Source organism: Sceloporus undulatus, unplaced genomic scaffold, assembly GCF_019175285.1.
Source record: "Sceloporus undulatus isolate JIND9_A2432 ecotype Alabama unplaced genomic scaffold, SceUnd_v1.1 scaffold_23, whole genome shotgun sequence".
Classification (NCBI taxonomy): Eukaryota; Metazoa; Chordata; class Lepidosauria; order Squamata; family Phrynosomatidae; genus Sceloporus; species Sceloporus undulatus.
The window spans coordinates 46,239-73,301 of record NW_024802945.1 but is presented as its reverse complement, the minus strand read 5'-3'; the positions used below and the strand labels follow the sequence as shown (position 1 = coordinate 73,301).

General features: G+C 42.2%; 1 protein-coding gene across 3 annotated transcripts in view; it reads right to left on the bottom strand.

Moving 5' to 3' along the window:
• LOC121917520 (homeobox protein meis3-B-like) overlaps window positions 1-27,063 on the bottom strand; it is an 86,155-nt gene that overhangs the window by 33,880 nt on the left and 25,212 nt on the right. For 2 of the 3 annotated variants that reach the window (XM_042443555.1, XM_042443557.1), the window contains exons 1-2: window positions 7,288-8,822; window positions 1,278-1,495 (exon numbers count right to left, since the gene is read on the bottom strand). In XM_042443555.1, coding sequence (XP_042299489.1) covers window positions 1,278-1,495; window positions 7,288-7,299 — 230 coding nt within the window. In that variant the 5' untranslated portion in view covers window positions 7,300-8,822. Of the gene's footprint in view, window positions 1-1,277; window positions 1,496-7,287; window positions 8,823-27,063 lie in introns of those variants that run through there. The other variant, XM_042443556.1, reaches the window with a different exon arrangement.

Sequence of the window (27,063 nt, the reverse complement as noted above, 5' to 3'; positions counted from 1 at the left end):
TATTATTATTATTATTATTATTATTATTATTATTATTATTATTATTATTATTTCTTACCCGCCCCTTCCCATGGATGTTAAAAGATGTCTCTTTTAACATTGCAACTGCAAGAAACTTGTGCTCTGGAGTTCAAAATCTGACATTTTCAGCCCAAATATTCACCGTTCCCTAATTCTTGCCTTCTTCTGAAAGCTGACCCTAAAAGCATACAAAAGGCCTTTGAAAATGAGGTGTGCACAACCCAGTCTCTAGGGTTTCAGAAATGCAAAAGCCAGGACAGGTTTGGATCCAGTTTTCTTTTTAAAAAGAGCCCAGAGATCTTTGAATCATGAGGTCCATCCTTAGAAATATATCAAGGCAGGAGAAAGCATGGGTTTTTGAATGAAACCAAACAAGGAATGGGGTAGATTTGCAAGGATCTGAAGGGAAAAGTCTTAAGAAACAAACTCTGGAGTGATCCGGCACAAACCCAAAGGGATCTTTAAAATCAAGGATGCTGTAATAAAGCAAGGCGGCTCTGGATCATCCATTATGGATCCATTAGAACCCAGACACTGGGACTCAGACAGAACAGATGGATCCATTAGAACCCAAAGGAGGAGGAGGACGAGCAGCCTCCTAAAAAGGACCCCAAAGCCCTCTTTCCTTCCCCTCAAAAATTCCCCACCTTGGGGCCAACGTGGAGCAGGTCTCCTCAGAGGTAAATCCCCTTGGGATCTACAGTACAGATCTTCCTCCCAGGTAAGGAGAGAGGAGCCGGATTGGGTCCCTCACTGTAGAAATCATCCAGTCTGATACCACTTTACCTGCCCCGGCTTCATGAAGTGGTGTCAAACTGTATTACAGTATTTCTGCAGTGCAGATGCCACAATGGAGGACAAGGCCCTGTGCAATGTAGGACACTCCAGAAAAATGACCAAATACAAGTGAAAGGAAAAACAAAACACAGAGACATAAATACATGCTCCTTAGGGATGCTCAGACATGTAGTGATTTCCTTCATGATGCTTAGTGAGGTTCCAAATGGAAACATGAATTTATGCTCCTTAGTGATGTTCGGAAATATAGGGAAACCTTCATGATTCTTAGTGAAAGAAGGCAGGTCCAGGGAAAGGAGGACAGGTGAAGGAAAAGAGGTCCAGGAAATGGAGGACAGGTCCTAGAAAAGGAGGGCAGATCCAAGGACAGGACAGGTCCAGGGAAAGGAGGATAGGTCCAGGGAAGGCAGGGCACCCCTGGCCACCCTGTCACTCTCCAGTCCAAAACTGAGACTTACCCATAGATTTCATCTTTTTCTCTCTTCAGGGCATCATTGGTACCCAGCCCGGGAGGCATGCCAGGCCTGTGGGTGCTGACCCCTGCGGAGCCATAGGGAGAGGCCTGGCTGAGAGGGTGGGGGCCCAGGGCCCGGCTTCCTGGGTGGGGGTCTGCAAAGCCCCCGGCCCCCGGCAGAGAGACCCCCTCCATCCCGGCGTAATGGACCAACTCATCGTACTGCAGGCCCAGCGGGGCAGAGACCGGCACCAAAGGAGAAAGGAGAAGACACACTTTAGACACTGCACTTCCAAATATACTGTACCCCCAGCAAACCTTCCTTCCCAAAAGAGCAGAGAGGGAGGAGACCCTGGCAAAAAGAAATGGGACTATAATAGGAGTCAGGCTGTCTCTGCACTGCAAAATTAATCCTGTTTGGCATCACTTTAACTGCCCTGGCTCCATGCTATTGAATAATTGGAGCTGTTGTTGGTTGCCGCACCAGAGCAAAGCTGTATTGTAGACGTAGGCCCAAAACACACTGCAGAAATAATCCAGTTTGAGACTGCTTTAACTGCCCTGGTTCAGTGCTAGGGGATCCTGGGAAATTTTATTGTGGTCCCAGAGTCCCCTGACAGAGAAGGCCAAGTGTCTCACAGGACTACAATTCCCTGAGTGCCCTAGCATTGAGCCAAGGTGGTTAAAGTGGTCTCAAACTGGGTTATTTCTACAGTGTGTGTTGGATCATAGGCCTCATCCGCAAAGCAGAAGTAAGGCAGTTTGATACTGCTTTAACTGCCATGACTCAGTGCTATGGGATTTCTGTTTTGTAGTTTGTTGTGGCACTAGAGCTCTCTGACAGAGAAGGCCAAACCTGTCACAAAACTAAACACCCCAGAATTCCATAGCCTTGAGCCATGGCAGTTAAAGTGGGGTCAAACCAGATTATTTCTGCAGTGCGGATGCAGCCTGAGTCCCAAGTAGGGCATGTGCCCTCCCCAGACTGGCCTTTCCAATGTTGCCACCTCCACATTTCAACTACAAGGACATCCCCCCAAAAAACATCTGATCCTTGGTCAGGTCAAACCCCAAGAATGGACATCCAAGGAGGGAGAAAGGAGGGTTTTGTTCCCCCAAAATAAAAAGTCTGTCCCCCCAGGAGAGGTTTCCCTTCAGTCCCCAAATATTGAGCCTTGCAGCAACTCCACAAACTTCTGCTGAGAATTTAGAAAACAGAAATTAGGGATACAAAGAAAAGAGAGAAGACACAAAAGAGGGAACTGAGCAAATAGGAAAGAGTTCCAAAAAGAGGAATGATTTTCAGCATCTCACTTTTTGCAATGCTAGACATTTGGAGAATGTGGGAATATCTCATCCAAAGATGGTGGGACTTTGTTTCTGACTTAGGGCAACCCTAAGGCAAACCTTTTCTTGGCAAGATTTGTTCAAAATTAGCCTTTGCCTTCCTCTGAGGCTGAGAGAGTGTCACCCAAAGGGTTTCCATGGCTGAGCCGGGATTCAAACCCTGATCTTCAGAGCTACAATCCCAGCTGAGCCCCCTTCCCAAAAGATCATCCGCTCGGATCAAAGATCCAGATCTCCCCGAGGAACTAAAAGGATAATATTATTTTTTATGCGTCCAACAATTCTTGGAATGCCTCATCAGTTATTAGGCCCTTTTGCCTGACTGATAACACACACGATTAACTGCATTAGGCAATAGATTTGTGAGGGATTTGGGCATTTTGCTTGGCCAATAAAGGTACGGCTGCTTTGTGGATTTGGGATGTTATTGTCCTTTGCATTAGAAGATGATGATGGTAATGATGGCATTTCACTGTATTCTCTGCTTTTACTAGTTTGCATTATGAAGATGTTTCTCTGCTACTATTTTGCATTAGATGACGATCTTAATGGTATTTCACTGTATGCCCTGCTTCTACAATTTTGCATTAGATGATGATGATATTTCAATGTATACTTCTATTATTTTGCATTAGAGGATGGTGATATTTCACTGTATTCTTTACTTCTGCACTTTTGCATTAGATGGTTTTGATATTTCACTGTATTCTCTGCTTGTACTATTTTGCATTAGATGATGATGATATTTCATTGTATACATCTAATATTTTGCATTAGATGATGATGATTATGATGCTATTTCACTGTATTCTCTGCTTCTACCATTTTGTAAAAATGCGCATGCAAGTCTGCAACCTTCACAATGTCTTGGGATGGCCCTATATCTTAAAAATATCAAACCTATTATTTCATATCAAAGATATTCAAAGATATTATTCCCCCCCTTGCAAATTTTTTTGCCTGAGGAAGAGGAAATAAAACAGCGAAGTACTGCTAAGTTATTGACCTTTTTTAAAGGGGACTTCTTTGAAAGATCTCCATTCTTCCCATAGGCAAAACAACGATATAGGATTAAGGTTGGTTAAATGTGGCCCTTTGGGACTGTTCATGCGACCCTCAGCTCTCCAGATTTCCCTCTGGGTTTTTGGTTTTACTTCTTGCTCAGAAACAAATGGGGAACTAGATTGCCTTTCTCAGACCCCCTCCAAGAGTATCAAGTCACTTTTGAATTTAGACACATGTTTAATCATTAAAAAAAAGTTTTGCAAAACTAAAATCAGACTTTTAATATTTTTAAAATAATTGTTTGGGAGCATTTTGGTCAATCTTTATGTCTCCACCTCAGGATCCCAAGAGCAGAAAATAGGCCCTTAGACCTGATCCAGTTGACAGGAACCTGGTTCTTCTTTTTCTCCCCATCATTTTGGCCCTGTTTTTGTGGATTTGGGGTGTTATTGCTCTTTGCTCTTATGGCCAACACTGCTCCCTTTGGATACGTTTCCTTCATCGGTTTGGTTTTCTTAGTCCTTCTTTGCTCACAAACCCAAAAGTTCCAGCTCATTCCCATATATCTCCATCCGTACCTTGGCTGGCAAAATACATAGTCCAAGGGCAAGAGGGAGCATTTCTGTTTCTAATCATCCTTCACCATAACCCCAAACTTCACTAGCCTCTCTAGCTGGGCTTTTCCAATCCTTTTGTTGTTTTTGCTGGTGCCTTTTCATTGCTGAAGTCAATTTCATGCCATCTTGGCTGGTCAGTTTGACCAAGCCGGCCTTGTTCGTGCCAACCATCCCCATTCCTTAGCCAGCCCCACAAAGGGAACTATATATCCTTTTAAGGGGAAAAACCCCAAAGTGAAATATAGATAGATGCCCATACTCTTTCATAGATATACAAAATTCTTTGCTGATCAGGCTTTCTAATTTTTCGCTCCCGATATTTCTTTATTTTTTAAAACTTCTTTCCCTCCAAAAATAAAATAAAATAAAGACCCTATCTGATATTTTATTATTATTATTATTATTATTATTTAAAAATCCCAAATCTGTTAAGTTTTTCAATGAACAAGAAGAAGACGCCAGGGTCACTTTTGGGGACACTTTTGCAAGTTAGCAGGGGAACCTTCCTCCTAAAAAGGGAAGGAAGGCAGTGAACTTTTCAGAAAGAAAAATTCAACACACAAAGCAAAGAAACGCACAAAACATCACACAGCTTGGGTTTCCCAGCCTGGGATTTGGACTAGTCTCAAGTCAATTCAATTTCCATGCTTTTTAAAACTGGGCTTTTAAAAGGGGGGGAAATGTGTGTGTTTCGGTTGCCTGTGGGCTTATGGCGACCCTAGTAATTTTTTTTAGGAAAGGGGTATTCAGAGATGTTTTTGCCAATTTCTTCCTCTGAAACAGAGCTTCCAACACACGGGATTCAAAATCCTAGGCTTGTATTAACTTTCTTCCCTGCCATCCTCTTAGTTTCCTCCTTGTTTCCAAGATCAAGTAGTAAAAATACACTTTTTCCTTTGCTCCCCTTCCTTCCTTCCTTCCTTCCTTTTATTCTTTCCAGAGAATTAATGAAACAAATATTATTTAATGAATTTAAAGAATTTATTAAATCTTCACTTTAGCACTTTAAACTTTAATTTTTTAAAAAATTAAAACAAGGGGAAAAAACTTTTCCTATCTCCTTCTCTCCCCAAAGGAAAAAAAGTGTGAATTTTTTCCTTCCTTGCCAACTATTCTTATTTAAATCATCCCTTTATCTCAGCTCTTGTTTGTGCAAAACAGAACCATTTCACCTCTATCTCTTGGTTTGCAAACCCTCATTTTTCTTCCCCCCAAACTCCTCAGACCTATCTTTCCAAGGATGCCACTTTTCCAAAATGCATATTTTAAAATCGATCACAAATGATTCAATTCTTTACAGATCCTCTCTTGAAGAGATATATTGTTTGAGATCTACTGGATTTTTTAAAAAGTGATTTTTTAAAAATCCCTGGGCTGCAGAAGAGAAAGTTCAAGCTCAGGGTCTACAAAAGTATTGATCCTGTTTTGAAATGGCTTCGCGGGAGTGGGAAAGTTTGAAAGTGTTTCCAACTCTAGCCTGCTTTTGCCGATAGAGAAATCAATGCATTGCTATCATCGGAAAAATTAATCAGAAGATTTTTGAAATGTATTATATATATGTGTGTGTGTGGATAGATAGATAGATAGATAGATAGATAGATAGATAGATAGATAGTGATAGAGATATGTAGATATGTATAAAGCAGCAAATGCTGACTTCAGATTGGAAAGAAAGTTGGAAAAATTCTCCTCTATCACTTTACAGGGTTTTTATTTAAAGGGTTGGTTTAAAAAGTGAGATTCATACAAAAAGATGCTTGCTCATTTTGCCTGGCTTTGAAAAGGTAAAAAGCTGGATTTCAAAATATGGGAACTGCAATGTTACCCCTTTCAAAAATAAATTGTTATTAACTAAATGGTTATGGTTGGGACTTTCAGAGTCATATGGAAGAAAAGAAAAGGAAAAAAAGAAAGAAAGGAAAGAGTTTTTTCCCTGCCTCTCTGACAACTGGCCACATTGAAGCCCCATTAACCCCAGGCTTTCAAGCCATGCAGTCCTTTTCTGCCTCTCCATGGAGGGCCTTCAAAGGAGGAGAAGAGAGTGGAAAAACTTGAGAAAGGCATCACAAAATGCCACAAAGCAGCCCCATTGAGGCTTTCAAATGAGCAGCACCAAATCAAAGCCAAAAGGCTGAAGGGAGTCAAGGGATGGCTTGCCCTGGAGGAGAGGGGTTTTTGGGGGGTGGAAGGAGGGTTTACTCTCCCCCAAAGTCACACCCTGTGCCTCTCTCTCTTTTGCAGAGGTTTGCTAGGGAGACTTGTCAAGAGGGATGGGGTTACCTTTAAAGCCAGATCTGTCCAACAAAGTTTAAAGAGGACCTAGAGAGGGCTTGAGATCCTCTGGAAGGGAGGACTATTTGTCCTTCTTGGAAAATAATATGATATATATTTACACATCCAAACTTGATCTGGGAGGCTTTTTTGGGGAGGAAAGGAGGCAAACAGGTTCAAGCCCAGAACAGAGGTTGCTGTACAATTTTGCAGAAATACAATTTATTATTATTATTATTATTATTATTATTATTATTTTAGAAAAGTCATGGCCTTTCTTCCTCCAACATTGTGCCCTCCTTTCCCCAATTCCACTTGACATTTGCCAACCAGACTTTAGTGGGATAAAAAGACATACAGTATTTACACGTCCAAAGTTGACCTGGGAGGCTTTTTTTGGGTGGAGGAAAGGTATTTAGAAGGCAAACAGGTTCAAGCCCATGACAGAGATTGCTCTACAATTTTGCAGGAATACAATTTTGCACAAACAATTCTCTTCTTTTCCTTTCTTTTCTTTTTTTTCCTCCCTCTCTTTTTTCTCTCCAAAGCAAAAAGATTCTGAAGGGAGGGGGGGAAAGGGTCTTTTTGTCCAAACTGGAGTTTTAGTTTGGAAATCAACAAGTCAAGAAGGACTTGTTTTAGTTTTAATTTTTTGGCAAAGAAGAAAAGAAAAAGAAAGGACACTCCAGGCCAAAACTATACAGGGACCTTGGAGGAGAGAAAGTGCATGTGAAAGGACAGAAGAGAGAGATCTAGAAGGAGAGCATCACCTACCCTTTGTGCCATCAGATAGTCCTAAATGTTATCCTCCAGCGTGTCTTTTCCTTACGGCTTTAAAGTTTCCAGGGAAAACTTCAGTCCTTTCCAAAGAAGGGGTCTTTCATTCTGGCTCCCTCCTTAAGTCCATCATTCCAACAAAACCAAGGAAGAGGAGGAGAGCAATAATAAAAAATTAGGACAATGTTGCCAAAAAGATGATGAAGAAGAAAGGATTTTAGTTTTCTTAGTTGTTGCTGCTGTTTGAAAACAAATAATATATATATTCATATATAATGATTTTTCTCTCCAAACCCAGAGGGACAGTTGCCTTGCAGCTTGGTCAAGAGTTTCAAAGAAGAATTTCAACAATGTCCCCAAATTTCAGCCTTTGGAGTCTGAAAAACTAAGCAGGTGGGTTAGTCGGGTGCCGGCTTGAGGTTTCCATGAATGTGGTCTTATGTGTTAAAAAGATAAAATAGAATAAAATAAAATGAGGGGGGGCTTTATTTTCTTGCTTGGAGGGATCTCCTTTCTCCCAAGTAGCTGTCCATCAAGCCTTGAGGGATCTGTCAGACTTCCAAGTGACTGATGGTCCTTGCAGAAGATGTCTCAGGAGCAATGTGGTGGTAGTTTTTTGGAAGGATGGAAGGGAGGAGGAGGAGGAGAGAAAGAGAGAGAGAGAGAGAGAGAGAGAAAGAGAGGGGTGTGATGAGGACCCACAGCTATCAAGACCCCCTGCTCCAAAACACTCTCACTCTCCTAGCCTTGATTTCTTTCTTTCTCTTTTCTTTCTCTTTCTTTCCTTCTTTTTGTTCCCCCTCCTCCTGAGCTGCTGCTTCCTTCCCTCCTTCAAAACATGGACAATATCCACTGTGTGTGTGTGTCCTCCCCCCCCTTTCTTTTTCAATGGTTGGGGGGAGGCTTCAATCCTATCAAAAGCCAAGATGCAAGGAATGAAAAAGAAAAGCAAAGAAAAAGGAGGGAGGAGAAAGAGGAAGAGAAGGTGGAGGAGAGGTGTGGGGGGGGCTCAGAGGGTCCCAAAAGCCCCCCCACCCAGCCTGTCCGCCCCAGAGGCTCCAGATCCTTAAAAAAGCCCCCTCTTTTCAGCCAACAGAGAGAGGCCAGCCAAGCAAAAGAGGGGGGGGGGGAGACAGAGACAGAGACACACACACACAAGATGGGTTTGTCAATTTCTGGTCCCCTCCTTCTCTTAAAGCAGCAGTAGATCTTGCATTTGGAAAGGATGGATGGATAGAGGGATGGAGGGATGTAGAAATAGATGAAGCACCTTCTCTTCCTTGCCCTCCTTTTCTGGTCTGCTTGGGAGTTTGGAATTTGTCTGGGGAAGGCAGAAAAATATATTAGGGTGCGGATGAGAATATCTATGCTTTGGGGAGGCCCAAAATAATAATCGTAAGGATATATGCATCCAATGGATTGCCTGCATGCATGTGTGTATGTGTGTCTATGTTCTCCTTGTTGGTTGCCTGCCCTCTCTCTATCTGTACCTCTCTCTCTTAGGTGGCTCTGTTTGCTTCTCTCTCTGTATATCTGGGAAGGAGAAGAAGAAGAGGAGGAGGAGGAGGGGAGGAGAGGCAGAGAAAGAAAGATGCTCTCTCTCTCAGCTCCACAGCCCAGAGCTATGATGAACACATCCGGAAGTAGAAGGGTTTGTGCATTAACTCATTCTCTGCCTGCCTCTTAGGAAGCCAGAAGAGGAGGTGAGCATCAGCTGAACTCTGGCAGAGGAGCATGGCTGAGCATAGAGACTAATGCTCTCCTTGCCAGCATCTAGAGTCATCCAGGCCTTGCTGCTTTCGCCTTCGGCCCTTTGCTTTCCTTGAACCCAACAACTGTCCTCTTCCTTGTCATGGTTTTTAATCATGGCACCTGCTTGTGTCTATGTTTATTGTGCCTTATGTGCTGTCATTGTTTTTCTGCATCAGGTCATACCACTTTGTGTCTCTCTAACCGTCCTTCTGTGGCATCCTCCGAGAAGGAGACATATATGTGGCAAATATTGATTTTTTAAAAATTTGTATCTTCCAGGTAAGGAGATGATGGAGGAAGGCCTTAACAGAGGCGGCGGAATGGAGCCTGTGATTTCGCACCTCAAGCAATGGCTCCATAGAAACTCCTCGTTCAGTGGCAGTCTACCAGCGAGTACCACTTGCCAAGCAGCAACCGTAGGAAAAACGTGGCGGCTTTCGTAGCCTGGCTTCCCAGAGGTAATCTGCTTTTGGAACAAGGGGAAAGCAGCCCTCATTCATAGTCAGGTTGCTTGTGATAGCCTGACTTTTGCTGCCTAGATTCCAGCTGTTCATATTGCACCCCACAAATAGGAAAGAGTCTTGCAGCCTCTGAAAGCTTAAAACACCTTTTATTTGGCAAAGCTTTTCATGAACTGCAGCAATGCAGTATGCCAGATACAGTCCACAAATGCCTGCGCCAAATAAAAACGGATAAGTCTTTAAGACGCTGCTGATTCTGTTTGTGTTTGTTGCTGAAATGCACCAGGCACGGCTCATTTTTGGTCACTAAAAATGTGGGCTTCCTTAGCTCTAGACAAGCTACTGCCTCACCATCTTTGCAATGTGTGTTATTGTTAGTTGCATTGAGTCAGCTTCATTTTATGGTGCATCTATGAACGAGAGACCTTTGATACATTAATAGTTCTGCTCAGGTCTTGCAAAGCCAGGGCTGTGGCTTCCTTGATTTTTCACCTGTAATGTGGTTTTCCTCTTTTTCCAGTATCTTTTCTCATATGTCATGTTGTCTTGTGATATGGCCAAAGTACGAGAGCCTCCGCTCAGTCATTTTGGTTTCTAGGGAGAGTCCAGGCTTGATTTGCTCTCTATTTATTTGTCTTTTTCTGCAGCAGCCCATTATATCTGTAGATATATATCCTCAAGCATCACGTTTCAAACAAATTGCTTCTCTTCCCGTCAGCTTTTTTCATTCACTGTCTACCTTTTGCAACCATACATAGGCATTGGAAATACTATGGCCTGGATGAACCTAACTTTGGTATCCAACTATATATCTTTACACTGGAGGATCTTGTCTCATTCCTTCAAGCTGCCCTCAAGTCCCAGTCTTCTTGCGCTCTCTTGACTACAGTCTCCATTCTGATTTATGGCTGAGCCGAGGTATAGAAAATCTTTAACCATTTTGATCTCTTCACCATCCCCTTTAAGTTAAGTGAATCATGTGTGGTCATTACTTTTGTTTTTCTTAACGTTCAACTGTAACCCGTCTTTGCATTTTCTTTGCACTGCAGCCATTAGAAATAGTTTACATCTATACTGTTGGCATAGCCAAAGAGCTGGAAAACACCCAAAGGATGACTTGAATCAAATTGTTGGGATCAGAGCCATCCAAATCCAGATTCTGCACAGGACAGGTGAAGCAGGACCTCTTTCCTCATCCTGAGGCACCTTTGAGACTAATTGGAAGAAAGAAGTTGGCAGCAGGAGCTTTCCTAGACTAAAGTCTACTTCCTCAGATGCATTTACTCCTCCAGTGTAAAGATACATTATTGAATACCAAAGTACAGTGGGACCTTGTTATCCGCTGGGGTTTGGTTCCAGGGTCCCCCATGGATAATAAAATCCATGGATACTCAAGTCCCATTAAATATAATGGCAGAGCAAAATGGTGCCCCTTATAAAATGGCAAAATCAAGGTTTGCTATTTGGAATTTATGCTTTTTTTTTGGAAGCCGTGGATGCTTGAATCCGTGGATAAAAAATCTGTAGATAAGGAGGGCTGACTGTAAATGCATCTGAGGAAGTAGACTTAAGTCTAGGAAAGCTCCTGCTGCCAACTTCTTTCTTTCAGTGAGTCTCAAAGATGCTACTAGATCTCTCTGCATACTGATTCCGCACACTAACACGGCTATATCTTTGATTTCTAACACAGTTAGCACTTTCTTTGCATGTAGGATTTTACATAAGAACATCAGCAAAAGCTAAATTTAAAAAATTAGGACAGTCATTGCATTGGAGTCTGTTGCAAAACAACAAGTCAACAAAGTCATGGTGACAAGGGTTAACTCACCAATGAGAATTCCAGTGTTTGTTTCTGTAAACCGCCAAGGACTTTGACTTATGGGGAGCCCATGAATGAGAGACCTCCAGATCATCCTGTCCTCAGGTCTTGCAGAGTCAGGGCTATGGCTTCCTTGACTGAGTCTATCCATCTGTAATACAGTCTTCCTCTTTTCCTACTGCCTTCTGCCTTTCCCAGCATTAGTGTCATTTCCAGTGCGTCCTGTCGTCTCATGATGTGTCCAAAGTACGACAGTCTCCATTTAGTCCTATAGCTTCTAGGAACAGCTAGACTTGATTTGCTCTGGGACCCATGCATTTGTCATGTTCACAATCCACGGTATCCATATAACTGCTGAAGGCTATAATAATGCTTCATGCTTATAGGAGTGTTTGTAGGTACAGAATCAAGGGCATGTTGTCATACCCAAACATCCAGAGCCAGGGAACACAGGTTCACATGAGGCAGGACATTTCTTATGAGGCGCTGTATCTGCCCTTTCTTTTTGCTAAAAACAAAAATAAAGCTTTAACCGAACCAGTTCTATGTCTTAAAATACTAGTACATTATCTTTTTCCTCTCTGCACATAATAGGTGTGTAAAATGTGGTGACATTACTTAGAAGTCTACTTTGTGTATCTAATTCAGTTTTGCAGAGCTGGGCTATCAGGATTTCTATAAGCTTAGAGTGTTTACGTCTGTGTTGGATACTGTGCTTATTGTATTATTATTATTATTATTATTATTATTATTATTATTATTATTATGCTTTATTTATATAGCACTGTAGACTTGCACAGCATTGTACATAGAAACAATAAAACACATAAAGATGTCCATGTGGCTGCCTATGAGAAAGAAAGAGAGGTAACATTAATGTACATAGTATTTTGCAAACAGCAGAAACTTATGAAAATCTAAAAATTAAAAATGGTCAATCCCATTTAAAAAATTTAAAAATGGGCAATGCATCACAAAAATGATAGGAAAATAAAGGTAGGGAGGAACAAGGGAAGAATAGGCTTTTATTTCACTTATACATAATTACAGCGGAGAAAGAGGAACACAATTTATGAGTGCGCATGTCACCACGATATTTCATAATGATCAATACAGTATCCCATTAATAGGCAAATAAAAATAGTGGATACATGTGCAGAATCCTTCCGTTAAAGAGCCTCCCAATTTAATATACAACTACTCCACTTTTCATTTTGCTTTTTAAGATCCACTATACGAACGGGGCGTTTCGACCGTTGGAAAAATAACGTTCAAACCTATAAAAGGAGAGTAAAGATCGTTTTCTGATTTGTCTTGCCAAGAAAAGAAAATTTGCAAGAAACGTTGCCCGCTTTTTCTCTTTCGCTGACAAATATTGCCTCTTTATGAGAACACACACACACACACACACACACACACACACACACACACATATATATTCTCACTCCCTTCCTTTTCTCTTTTTGTCCTTTCTCCTGCCATGGGTTGAGGGAGACCGAAGTGTTTGTCAAGGCAAAATTAGCCTGGGGTTGACATGATGATTATCCAAGATTGTTAGTTTGGGGTTTGAAAGCTCTGTGATGGATAACAGTAATCACATTTGGGTCCCTCCAACTGGCTGAGAAAAGCTTGGTAGTAGACACCTGCATTAGGCCACCGAAATCGCTTTCCCAAGGGCTGGCTCAGTTATGCATGGATATATACATATATATCTATAACAATCACTTGATCATTCGATACTCAACGATTAGCGCGCGAACGTATGGACCGGCTGCATTGAAATCCGGTATTCTAAGTGGGGAAAAACACATGCACATAATTTTGTGGATATGGGGGTGTTGATGTCTGCGATAGCTTATCCATATCCATTCCCCTTCATTTTCTCTCTTGCACGCGTATATCAACTCTTTTCGTCGCTCACCTATAATAATAGTCACCCAGCGATAGCAATTCAGACCCTAATCATTGCCTCTCATTTAGATTATCTGAAGGCACTCTTTCCAGGGCTTCCCTTGGAAAAGGATATCAGACTTGCTTTCTCCTACGTTCAGATATTGAGGAATAATAGAATCAACCATTGAGTCAATGTGGTATCATGCTTTCAGTGCTGGACTATGACTCTGGGATCGAATCCTCTCTTGCCCATGGAAACCCACTGGATGACCTTAGGCAAGTCACACTCTCTCAGCCTCAGAGGAAGGCAATGGCAAACCCCCTTGAACCAATCTTGTCAAGAACACCCTCTGACAGGTTCGCCTTAGAGTCACCGTAAGTCAGAAATGACTTGAAGGCACATGAGAACAAGAAGCACCCAGCTGGGACCATTCGGCTGCATCTACACTGCAGAATTAATGCAGTTTGACACAGCTTTAATTGCCATGGCCCAATACTGGGATTTGTAGTTTTGTGGGCCTCTGTTAGAGAATGCTAGCGTCACAACAAAGTGAAAATCCCAGGGTTCTGTAGAATGGAGCCATGGCTGTTAAAATAGTGAAAGCCAGCATGGCACAGGGGTTTGAGTGTTGGACTAGGACTCTCAAGACCAGGGTTCAATTCCCAGCTTGGCCATGAAATCTACTATGTGACTTTGGCCAAGTCACACACTCTCAGCCTCAGAACACACTGGCAAACCTCCTCAGAACAAACCTTGCCACGAAAAGCCCATTGTAGGGTCACCATGAGTTGGAAACAACTTGAAGGCACCCAACACACAGGGAGGACCTCCTTTTGACGTCAGATGAGATGAACCCTGGTGATGCCATTTGGCAGGATGGAACATTCAGTACCAAGCACAGTTGCTCAGAGGATACTATCCAAATCGAAAACACCATGCTTAAGTAAACATGAAAATATATACATGTGCTTTTCAAGATGGTGCTCTCGCCCTGAGGTTCTTCCTCCTTGCCCTGAAGACCAGAGAAGGAGGTCTGGGCCCACTTGCCATGGATGGCAAAGCCTTGCTCACAACCCCGCAGCCATCCTGTTGCTAAAATTGCGGTGTTCTTGACACAACGGGTTCCATTCCACCGCAAGCTGATAGTTTTGTGTTTCACAACCACCATATAAACATTTAAATATATATATATATACACACACAAACTCAAAGCACACACTTCGAGTTTTTCTGGGGGCTGTTTGGCTTTTTGTGCTCTTTTATTGTTTTTAACACACACACACACATTCTGCCTGGCTTCTTGGATTGTGACTCCAGGCAGTTGGCCACATAATTGAAAACACAGATGCAACTAAAAAGGCAATAAACCATCATCTTAAAAGACAATTAAAGCAATTACCATATAAAAGGTGAACACAAAAGAACCAGCAAGGATCAGAGAAGGACCTCATACCCTCCAATTGTCCCCATTTGGCAGAGAGAAGTTGGATCCATCCTCTTGGATGAACTTTTCAGCTGTTTTTCAAAATGTCCCTGTTTCTCTCTCTTCCTCCCACCTTTTCTATGGCTTGGCCATAGAAACCTACTAGGTGACCTTAGGCAAGCTGTTTTCTCTCAGCCTCCGAGGATGGCAAAGGCAAACCCCCTCTGAACTAAGTTTGCCAAGAAAGCCCTGTGATAAGCTTGCCTTAGGGTTGCCGTAAGTCAGAAATGGCTTGAAGGCACATAGCAGCAACAAAGTGAGGATGGTGTGTGTCACCAGATTTCCCGTTTCTATGTATGGTTGTGAAAACTGGACAGTAAAAAAGCTGAAAGGAGAGAAATATGATGCTGGAGAAGAGTTCTTTGGATCCTGTAGTGTGCTAAAAAGACAAATAAATGGGTCCTAGAGCAAATCAAGTGAGCCAGCATCTCATAGTGCTTTGAGTGTTGGACTACAACTCTGGAGACCAGGATTCAAAGATATTGCCATATTAGTCTGCAGAATCAGTCTGTAGAGAGATCTTGTAGCACCTTTGAGACTAAGTAAAAGAAAGAAGTTGGCAGCATGAGCTTTCCTAGGCTTCAAGTCTACTTCCTCAGATGCTTTTAGACATCTGGGGAAGTAGACCAAAGTCTACGAAAGCTCATGCTGCCAACTTCTTTCTTTCTGGAGACCAGATGCATTTAGACATCTGGGGAAGAAGACCGAAGTCTATGAAAGCTCATGCTGCCAACTTCTTTCTTTCTGGAGACCAGGGTTCGATTCCCATCTCAGCCATGGGACCCACTGGGGGCCCAGTCACTCTCTCGGCCTCTCGCATTTCCAAAGAGAGAAATACATTACGTCTGTGCGCCTGTGTGAGAGAGCCATCATGGTGCAGGGTCTGTGTTTGGAAGATGACTCTGGAAACCAAGAATCGAATCTCTGCTTGGCCATGGAAACCCACGGAAATCGACTCTCTCAGCCTCAAGGGGAGGCAATGGCAAACCTCCTCTGAACCAACTTTGCCAAGAAAACCCCATGATTTCAGAAACGACTTGAAGGCACACAACAAGAACAAGAGCAAATCGAGCTTGAACCCTTCCTCCAAGCCATGATGACTGAAGCGAGGCTGTTGTACTTTGGCCTAGTCAACTCTACTCAAGCTTAAGGATCTGGTGTAGATACACAGAGCAAAGCCAAGAGCAGTATGATCCCTTCAGCAAAAAGGAACCAGGGGATCCTTCAAGTGCACACTTTCTCTCTCTCTCTCTCTTTCTCATCAGGAATGGCTTTTAATTGGCACTTTTGTTACATAAGGCTTCATTAGGGGGGAAAGCCACTGAAGGTAATTTGTCACTTAATTGCTCAATTATCTTCCTTGAGAAGAGGCTTGAAAAAGAAAGCACTCTGAGTACTTTTTTTTGCAAACTTTAAGGTTAAAATATTATTAAAAGGGGAGAAAAGGCGACCGGAGTCAAACATTAATTTTCGTTGGTGTGACAAAGAGAACAAGAAAAATGAAGGGGGGCAGAATTAAGAAGAGTCAAGGGATGAAAATCTAACTTCACAAAGGGGTTAAGAAACAGATTTCGTGGAATCTCTTTTTACTTTTCTTGTGGATGCTGGTCTTTTTTTGCCTGCTTTGCTCCCATCTCTCCCAGGTTTGCAGCCACATGTTGGGCAAGTGACTAGAAAACTTCTGCCTCCCGTCAGATCTTTGGATAAAAAGCCAAAATCAAAGCTGAGTTATATGCAGACTATCGAATTTGGGTAATACTATCAAGAGTACATTTTAAAGAAATCATAGCTGGATAATAACAGACCAATAGACTGTTAAACAAGTGGCATAAGCATAGTTTGGAAATCCAAGTTCCACAAGTGGCGATACTTTTGATGGGACAACTCCAAAGCCTAAAATACATCATGCAAGCATTCGAAGCTTCACTGGCTTCATCATCAGGCAAAGATGTTTAAAATCACAGAGGAGAAAAACAGTGACGTTGTTAGAGTCACAGGCCTACATTTGGTCTGTCAGCTTAAGATGGTATTGAGGGTTTTAGGGGCACTCCACTTACTGGCCGCGTGAGATGGCAAAACAAAGAATAATAAAAGATAGATAAGAAAAACCCATTAGTTTTGAAATGTTCCTTTTTGGACTACAGCACCCAGAATGCCCCTGCCAGGCATGTAATGCCCTCAAACAGAAGGTTTCCAAGTTCAGGGTGCAAGCTTTTGAGTCCTACAGAGCTCTTTCATCAGGCAACCGGACGAAGCACTCTGGAGAACCTTAAACCTTGCACCACTTTTGGGATACTAATACTGTATAGGAATGACCGAACTCTGATTTTTGTTTCATGCAGACACATACACACACACATATATACATATGCACAGAGACATGGCTATATGCATGCATGAATATTAGGCTGGTTTTACATTCGTTTGTTGCCTGCTTTTAGGGAGGAAAGAGGCAGAAGGGAGGAGAAAAAGAGGAGAAAGGAGGAGGGGGGGGAGAAGAAAAAGAAAAAGGGAGTGGTGAGGAGGGCAAGAAAGAAGAGGAGAATGAAGAAGAGGAAGGATGAAGCTCCCTGAAGCTTTGGGCACTCTTGTGCTGCAGGCATGAGCTGTGGCTTGAGGCCCAGTCCTGGCCTTGTCACCCCAAAGGCCTGCCTCCTCTCCTCCTCCATCTCCATCTCCATCTCTCCCTTCCCAAGACCAGGCCCTGACTGAGAGGCTTTCCCTCCCAAAATGATTAATGGCCCTCCCTTGCCCCCCTCACCCCTGTTGCTATGTAAGAGCATCTCAGTCTCCCCCCTTCCTTCACTCCCTCCTGAAGCTGGGCCAGCTGCTGGGATCACATCTGGACAGGAGGAAGAAGAAAAAGGCATGGAAGGAAGGAGAGAAGAGAGAGAGAGACTGTAAAGACATCCAAAAGAGCAACAACAAGATAGGAAGAAGTCCCACCACATTCCCATTTTACACTCGTAAACTTTCACGACAACAATGTGTGCACATGTTTTCTAGAAGGAGAGAGGTACCCAAGACCAGGCCCATCTCATCCAGTGTTTCGTTTCCAGTCCAGTGCTTTTGGGAAACTGTGAAACTCAGCTAACAACAAAACAGAAGATCAGACATTATTATTAGGGCCAGGAAGAATGCCACAGAAATGCGCAAGCGTTTGAGTTCTCCAGAAGTCTTCAATAAGGAGGCTGGAAACGGCATCCTCCTTGCATCCTGATGGGCAGCTGAACAGATTCAGTGCTACAGACAAACCACTGAAATAATAATAATAATAATAATAATAATAATAATTATTATTATTATTATTAGGACCAGGAAGAATACTACAGAAATGTGAAAGCATTTGAGTTCTCCATAACTCTTAAGATGGACAAAAAAGTTAGGAGATGCTATTACACCTAATACATAGTTACAACTATTATATTGGACATTACAGAGTTTTGTAATGATACTATGTTAGATATTACATATAGACATTACATAGCTACAACTATATAATTGTTATATGCTGCTACATAACTAAATAGCTGATTACTATTAGCACAAAGAACCTCCAGATATAATTCCTCTGGAATGCTTTGGGATATTCAAATACAGGGAGAATGTCTTGGAGAAATATGGAACCAGAAATATGGTCCAGGCAACCAGAAGTCCAGGCATGAAAAGCAGTCCTGGGCAGGGTCCAAAGCAAATGTCACCAGAAAGAGCAATGAAAGGTAAGGGCAGAAGTTCTGAAATCCACAAAGCCAGATCTATCAGACCAGGTCACAAAGGAAGTGTTGGAGTTTATTGTTTGCAGTTAACAAATGGCCTTAGTTAAATTAATTTATGTTGTTGTGGTTAACTACCTTTGAGTCATCCTCAACTCATGGTGACCCTGTGGAGGAGACATCTCCAAGTATCCCTATCCTCAAACTTTCAGCTTAGCTGTGACAGATTCAAACATGACCTCCCTGATCAAGTCTATCCTTCCGGCATGCTTCCTCTCTTTTGGCTTCCCTCCATCTTTCCTACTATTATTGTCATTTCTAGTGAGTAGTGCCTTTTCCTGATGCATCCAAAGTGCGACAGCCTCAGTTTGATCATCTTGGCTTCCAGGGAGAGTTTGGGCTCGATCTGTTCTAGGACCCATTTGTTTGTCTTTTTGGCCATCCATGGGATCCTCAGCACTCTTCTCCAGCACCACATCTCAAATGAATTGTCTTCCTATCCACTTTCGTCACTGTCCAGCTCTCACATCCGTACATGATGATCAGGAATACCACAGTTTGGATGATTCTAACTTTAGCGTTCACTGTCCTCTCTTAGGATCTTGTCTAGTTCTTTTATAGCCGTCCATTTTTGAGCACCAGAAGAGAGCCAGCATGGTGTAGTGCTTTGCACATTGGACTATGATTCTGGAGCGACAGGTTCAAATCGCCACATGAGCATATAAACCCACTGCGTGCCCTTGGGTAAGTCACATTCTCTCAGCCTCAGAGGATGGCAATGGTAAATCACCTCCGACGAAACCTACCCAGAAAACCCTATGGGAGGTCCACTGTTGGGTTGTCATAAGTCAAAAATGGAGGCATGCAACAACAAAAACAGAATACACTGTACGAGAATCCCTTGCGGTCTCTTCCAACTCTATGATTCTATGACCTTCACCATTCAGAATTGCCTCTGCATACTTTCTGTACTACAAATGCCATTTCCTATGCAGAACATTGTATTTTCTGTACAAAAGATGCCCAGCGTGAACTTACAGGCAGAATTAAGTCCCCAACTGCAAAACCTCATAGTATCCAAAGACTTTCTGGCTGCAGGGGGGCAAAAGTTGCTCAAATTGCCCCCTGCTTCCTTGGCGAATGAAATTGGCAAAGAAGGATGCCTCCCTGCAACCGAGTTTAACTAATTCACCATAGTAATGTTGTGTAACGTGTAAGGCTTGCGGGATCAGAGCTTAATTTTATTCACCGCCACCCTATGTGGGTTCTTTTTTTTTAAACCCTTTCATTTTGTTTCAGATTTCAAGTAATGCACCCTTGTAATCCTGCCCCCCTTTTTATCTCCCCTGTTTTTTCTCTCCTTCCCAATGCAAAACCCCCCACCCTTATCCCCCCCAAAAAATAGGCATCCAGAGCTGCCCAAGGCTGGGATACTTTATCATAAATTACAAGCGCTGCTAGTCCATAAAATCAACAGGACCTGGAGTGTTTATGTTGGTGTGTTAAAGCAGCCCTTCCATTATAGACAAGAAAACATGCCAGGAATGCCGCCTTTGAAATGCCTCGCCACGTAAAATATATTTATGGCAGGGCAGCTGTGGATTTAAAGGTGCAGTGCTCACATTTATGACCTCTCGTTACATACAATTTTCAGTTAAAAGAAATCTTTTCTCTGCCCTCCCCTTCCCCGCAGCCTCCTCTTTCGGCTGATCCCATCATTCATTCTCAGGTTGAAAAAAAAAGGTTGGTTGGTGGGTTTCAAGGTGTCCCTCCTCCTCTTTCCACCCCTAACCCTCAAAGCCCCTTCTTCTGCCTTACAAGTCGTGTTTCGGTTCTGATAGATCCAGTATAAAAGGGAGAATGGCTTATATGGCACGGTTGTTGGGATCTGTTTTGGAAATAGGAGGATGATTCTTGGCCAACGACAACGTGAGAAAAACCTGGGAAATGAAATTTTGTAGATATTTGGTTTGTTCTTGCAGACTTTCAAGTCATTTTGGACATATGGCAACCTTAAAGTGAACCTTCCTGGGGATTTTCTGGAGCTGAGAGTGTGTGGCTTACCCAAGCTCACCCAATGGGCTTTCACAGCCAAGCAGGGAATGGTACCCAGCTCTCCAGAGTTGTAGTCCAGGATTTAAAATGTCCAGAAAAGTCAAAAAGCAAACGAATAAAGTCGTATTATCAATAAGCACAAAGAGAAGGAGAAATGAATAGGCAAGAGTTGATGTTCAGTTAGTGATGGACACATGCGCAAGTCATGCTACACAGTGTTGTTGTGCTAACAGTGGTGGAAGAGTCATTGCGCGCACACACAGCAACATTGTGCATTGAGGTTGTGCACCATGCATTGCATTTTGCATGTGGTGCATTTCACAACAGCAATCGGTTTTTGCCTGCTACATGGTGCACAATGTTGCTGTTCTGCACAGGTGTTGCATTGTGCTGCCATTCCACGTATGGATATTGGTGCTATGCTCAGCAGGGCTTTTGGTCTGTAGGTCAGACTCCGGTGCCAATCGCAACTCCTTCATTTTCCTATTGTCTGAATCAATCCCTTAATAAATAGAAAACGGATATTAATTAGCAATCACAAATTTACTGTGGCAAAATGATAGCAGAAGACGTCTTATCTTATCACCACCAAATGACTCACCAAGCTACTTAGACTGATAGAACATAAATATATATTGTATAAATACAAATGAGTACGCAGCTTGTTGGGGGCAATTGGCTTACAGATTGTAAACTGCTTAGAGAGCGGTGAGTTCACTATTAAGAAATGTAAATGCTATTGCTATATATTTATTTGACAAAGTATAAGATAATACAGTGGGTCCTTGGTATCCGCTGGAGTTTGATTCCAGAACCCAAATCCTTGGATACTCAAGTCTCATTAAATACAATGGCATAGCAAAATGGTGTCTCTTATATAAAATGGAAAACCAAGGTTTGCTATTTGGAATTTATACTCTTTTTTGGAATATTTCCAAGCTGTGGATGCTTGAATCCGTGGATAAAAAATCTGTGGATAAGGAGGGCTGACTATACTTGTATGCAACTCATTTTCATCATTGGCAACCGAAGAAGGCAGAAGTCAAAACGTTTTGTTTGTGCTATATTTTTTTCAGTCCTCTTGTTAATCACTTCAAGAAATACATAAGTATAAATGATAGGTTTACCATTTATTATAATATTATAACATTTTATTTCGAAGCATCTATTTTTACTGACAGCGACTCCATCCAAAATTGTTCTGGCTTCACAACTTTGACTCCACAACTCTGATCCAGAGGAGATATTAGATTTCCGCTGATTATTTGTTACCTGTTTTTAAAAAGATGTGCCTCTCCTATTTTGAACAGTAACCTAAACAGAAATTTAAAATGTGAAGATTTCTTTGCTAGAGACATATGAATCTGTCATTTCCTATTCAAATTGTAGTAAATTTGGATGGAATGGAAAGGAAATTCTCAGCAGCTACCAGTCAGTAAGTCATGTTGCTGTTCTTGGCACAGCAGCAGAAACCATGCTTAAAATGTGGCAACAGTATTAATAGATTAAATATTTGACTCAGTCTGTAACGGTTCCGCCGATTAATAAATTAGATTAATAGATTTCAAACTACTGAGTGAATTAAAAAGGAACCCTTCCCTATTAATCAGGGAGCCCAAAGAAGGATTGTCGGGGAACAGAATTCCATGCGTGCAACAGAGCGGTGTCACATCTCCCTCTTCCCAGGCTTTGTAAAAGTTACTTTTTAGGCTCCAGCTCAGTGACCAAGCTGGTTGAGGAAATCAGGAAGTCCAAAAAGTAACTTTCTCCCCATCTTGTCAACAGAAAAGTTTTGTATTCACACAAAGAGCTCTTAGAAGAGGCATTCTCCCTATTCCCTCCATGCAAGGGAGAAAGCCTCTTCCAAAATAGAGAATATCATAACAATACTGAAAAGAAAGAAAACCAGTTTTATTTTATTTTACAAGTACAGGGGGCCCTTGGTATCCGCCGAGGTTTGGTTCCAGGACCCTCTATGGATACCAAAATCCATGGATGCTCATGTCCCATTAAATAAAATAGAAGTAGAACGTTGTCTCTTCTATAAAATGGCAAAACCAAGGTTTGCTTTTGGGGAATGTATATGTGTGTGAATATATATATATATATATATATATATATATATATATATATAGTCAAGCCGTGAATGATTGAATCAACGGATAAAGGATCTGTGCATAAAAAGGTCTCCATTAATACATTCCTGGGCATTACTTCTTTAATAGCAAATTTGGGACCAGAGGTAGAAATAACACAGAAAGAAAGAGAATAGGGCCCTACATGACAAAAAAGGACGAGTATTTCAACATGTCTCAGAAAACTTTGTATCTAAAACTAATAGTTTGCATAGGTGAAATGCAACAGCCAGCTCAGGTAGGTAAGTGAGTGAACAAACCCCTTTGGAACCTTCCAGAAAGCACTTGAAAACATCTCCCCAAATGCATCTGAGGGTGAGTTTTTCTTCCACCAGCCCCAGCTTTACTTGCAACTTTGACTTTTTTGCAGATTTGATCATTCACGGATTTCGTTGCTATGTCCTCTCTAAGAACCTCTGAGTCTTCCAGTGGGACTCTTCTGGAATCTGACCATGGAAGACCTAGCGATTCCTAGAGAGAGCACCTCTCTAGGCATTTGTAGGTCCTCCAGCACAGTTCTATGGTCAAATTCCCACAGATGTTGACCATAGAGATCCCTAGAGAGGTGTTCTCTCAAATTGAAAACCAAGTGGTTTCTTATTTGCAGTTTTCCCAATTTCATGGGGGTCCTGAGCCTCTAACCTCTGTGAATATGGAGGGGCCACTGTAATTCCATTTTCGTAGCCAAACCTATAGACTTTTTAACAAGCTGGGAGTAAGGCAGGCCCATCCGCTCTCCTCTTTTATCTCTTTCTTTTTGCTCTTCCTATACATTCAGTAAGGGATTTTAAAAGCCAGGTGCACACAGATACAGAAAAGGATCAGAACATAATCTCACTCTTCCTCAAGTCAAGCTTTATTGCAATGTTTATTGACACTGAATGTCTATCGTTTTGCACGCTTTCTTCACCAACCCCCCAATGCTAAAGCTGCTTAAAAAAAGTCTAGTTAGATAAAGGATGAGAAGAAACAGTGGGGCTAAGAAGGTGTAAAAAGAATGTGAAAAGGAGCATCTTCATTTTTCTTCACTTTCTTAACTGAAGCATGACTGTATTTTATTTATTGGTCTTAATACGGAGACTGACTAACTGACCAATAAAACCGATTTGCATTTGAATTGATCCGATGCTCCTGTCTCGTCATTGACATACAACAAGATATTTTTTGCAGGACTAAATATCTACTTTGCATCCCAGGATTTATCTTTCTGATATGGACAGAAATATATATATTTTTAATGCAACTTTACATGGTGTTTTTGCTTGCATTTGAAGCCTATGGCTGCCCCCTCATTTCCAGCTACATATGGAAATCTATAACATTCCCTTGAATCATAAACTTTACAAAAATGGAAATTGCGGCAATAAACCTTTGCCAAAAAGCCACTCTGGAAGGCTGTTAGCCTTTAAAGGTGTCTGTAGCTTGAACAACCTCCCGCGCTTTTAACCAATTCATCAACTAATTTGCCAGTTCAAATAAATATTACATTATCTCTAGCGATCCTTTAAGGGTAATTTATGATTCCGCTGGGTTTCGGGAGACATAAATGATCTAAAGGGATCTTTGGCTTCCTTGCGGAAATAACATCAAGGGGAGGAAATGAGGAAAAGATCCCCAACTATTCCCCAATAGTTAGCATTGAAAAGCATTGTCACCTAAAACCCTTCTATCTGCTCTGTTTGCATTGCCTGAGTGCCCTTTTGCATTGGATGGCTGAACTGTATTTCTATATGCCGAACTGAAATTTAAAGCGATTGGATGCTGGAAAATTTGGAGATGGAAAGAAAATGGCATTGGGAAGTTTGTTGTTCATTGCCCTCAAGTCGCCTTCTGGTGACCCTATGAAGAGGAGACCTCCAAGTCACCCTGTTATTATTAATATCCCTACTCATCTCTTGCAAACTCGGAGCTGTGGCTTCCTTGATTGAGTATTTGCCTTTCACCTCTGAGCGCATCAGCAGCTGAACATCTTTTCGGCTTGAGTCCAGTTGCGTCATTAGACACACTGCGGCGCATACTTGTCCTCTGCTCTTCCCCAGTCGCTGGTTGAGCGCCTTCCAACCCTGGAGTCTCACTTTCGGCAATATTTCTTGCTTCATTTTGGACTCTCTCATCATAGAGTTTTCATAAGACAAGACGTTCAGAAGCAGTTTACGAGGACCTCGCTAACAAGTACAATAACATTGCTACAGCAATAGGAATAACATTTACCTTTCTATACCGCTTCATAGCTAACTAAGCACTCTTTAGCAGTAGAATTCAAAGACATAGCTGTGTTAGTCCGTAGAATCAGTACGTAGAGAGATCTTGTAGCATCTTTGAGACTAACTGAAAGAAAGAAATGCATCTGGGGAAGTAGACTGAAGTCTACGAAAGCTCACGCTGCCAGTTTCTTTCTTTCTGTTAGTCTCAAAGGTTCTACAAGGTCTCTCTACATACTAAGCACTCTCTAAGTGGTTTACAATCTGTAAGCCAGTTGCCCCCAACAAGCTGGGTACTCATTTTACGGACCTATGAAAGGATCCAAAATAATATCCAAAATCCACAAGATAGCAATACCAAGCAAAATGCACATTGAAGTTATCGCTGTCTTGTGGATTTTGGATGCTATTGTACTTTGTTTGCGGCAAACACGGCTATTCCTGAATATATTTCCCTCTAACAAGGGTGTGGTGCTACTGCCATTGGCTCTGAAAGATGGTGCTTTACAGTGCTACTGCTATTGGCTCTGAAAGACCCTCTGCCAATGTCAAACACACACACACATCACTGTTGCTCCTGCGCAGTAGTTGTTTTGTACATTTAGTCTGACTCCTCAGCAAAAGCTTGTCTGACCTGGGAGATCCTACCAGTAGCATAGCCTCGATACTCACACATGTGTCTGTGTGTCTTCACGTTGTCTGACGATTTATGGTGACCCCATTGTATTTCATAGGGTTTTCTCAGGCAAGGAATGCTCAGAGGTGGTTTCATCAGATCCTGTCATTGAAATACAGCTTATGTTTGCTGTGTGCCTCCAAGTCATTTCTGACTTACAGCAACCCTAATGTGAACCTATCCTAGGGTTTACTTGGTGCATTTCTTCAGAGGGGGTTTGCCATTGCTGACTTCTAACTCAGAGAGAGCATGACTTGCCCAAAGTCAGGCAGAGTTGTATTTTTTATACTCTGATCTCCAGAGTCACAGTCCAACATTCAAACTTCTACATCATGTTGGCTCTCACTTGGTATTCCTTGGGGATCTCCCATCTCTGTGTGTGCCTTCAAGTCCAACGTTTCACAGATGAAAGCCAGGACAAATGCGGTCAAGCAGCATCCGAATGTGTCCAGATGGCAAAGGTTACGAAGCAGGAAGAATGCACAAGTCTGGAGATGCTGCAGCAGTTTGCTTTTGCCTGTGCCTACTGGGAAGGTATAGCCTCTGACCCTCTTTTCTTTTGCTCCTTGCTGAATTGAGTGCAAACTGCTTTTCTGCTTTGAAATCAGTTGGCAACCATTGAAAGAAGCTGAGGACAAAGAGGGAAAGAGAGAGAAAGTGGGACATTTTAAAAGCAGCTGAAAAAAAGTGGGATGACAAAGGATTAACTGGGACCACACTGTGCCAAATTTAGATAGCTGGAGCGCATGATGTTTGCCTTTCCATGCCTACAGCCTTATAAACAATGTGAAGCCATTCCTCACAGTGGAAGGAAGATGCCACCAGCCACAGAGAGCTAAAAGCAAATCTGTGGTTGACAAAACAGAGGTTGACCTAAAATAAAATACACAAATGCATGGCTTTGCAGAAATAATTGGATTGTTGCAAAGTTTAATTGGTGGTTGGGTAAATTAATCAACTAAAGCTTTAGTTGATGGATGAGGTGGTTCCAGCCGCTGTGGGTTCAGTGCAGACGGACTTATGTTCCACAACTAGGAATGAAAACAAAAACTATATATTCCTTTTAGCCTTTGCCTCTCAGACCAAGTGGTAGCTTTTGCTAATTAAATTGGAGGGGATATTACACTGCTGGTGATATGTCAAGAAGGCACCTGCACCGAGGGCTTTGCAATATGCAAATATGTCGAAAACCTAATCTCTGATCAATTCATTAAATTGGGTAAAGGCCGAGGATTAATTGGCTAAAATGGCTTAATGACTAGGCGGTTCAGATCTCAAAAGCAATCAGCGGGTATGACAATACCAGTCTGAAAATACATATATTAAAAGGGAACACTCTAAGAGTGTGTTTGCCTCCATCAATAAGGGAGCAAGGCGCCTACAGGTCCAGGTGGGGCAAAATGCAAACATTTGTTGTTGTCGTTGTGGGCCTTCAAGTCATTTCTGACTTATGGCAACCCTAAAACAAACCTATCCTGGGTTTTCTTGGCAAGATTTCTCCGGAAGGCCTTTGCCCATGCCTTCCTCTGAGGCTGAGAGAGTGTGACTTTGCCCAAGGTGGCCTTCCCAGACCGAGTAGGAATT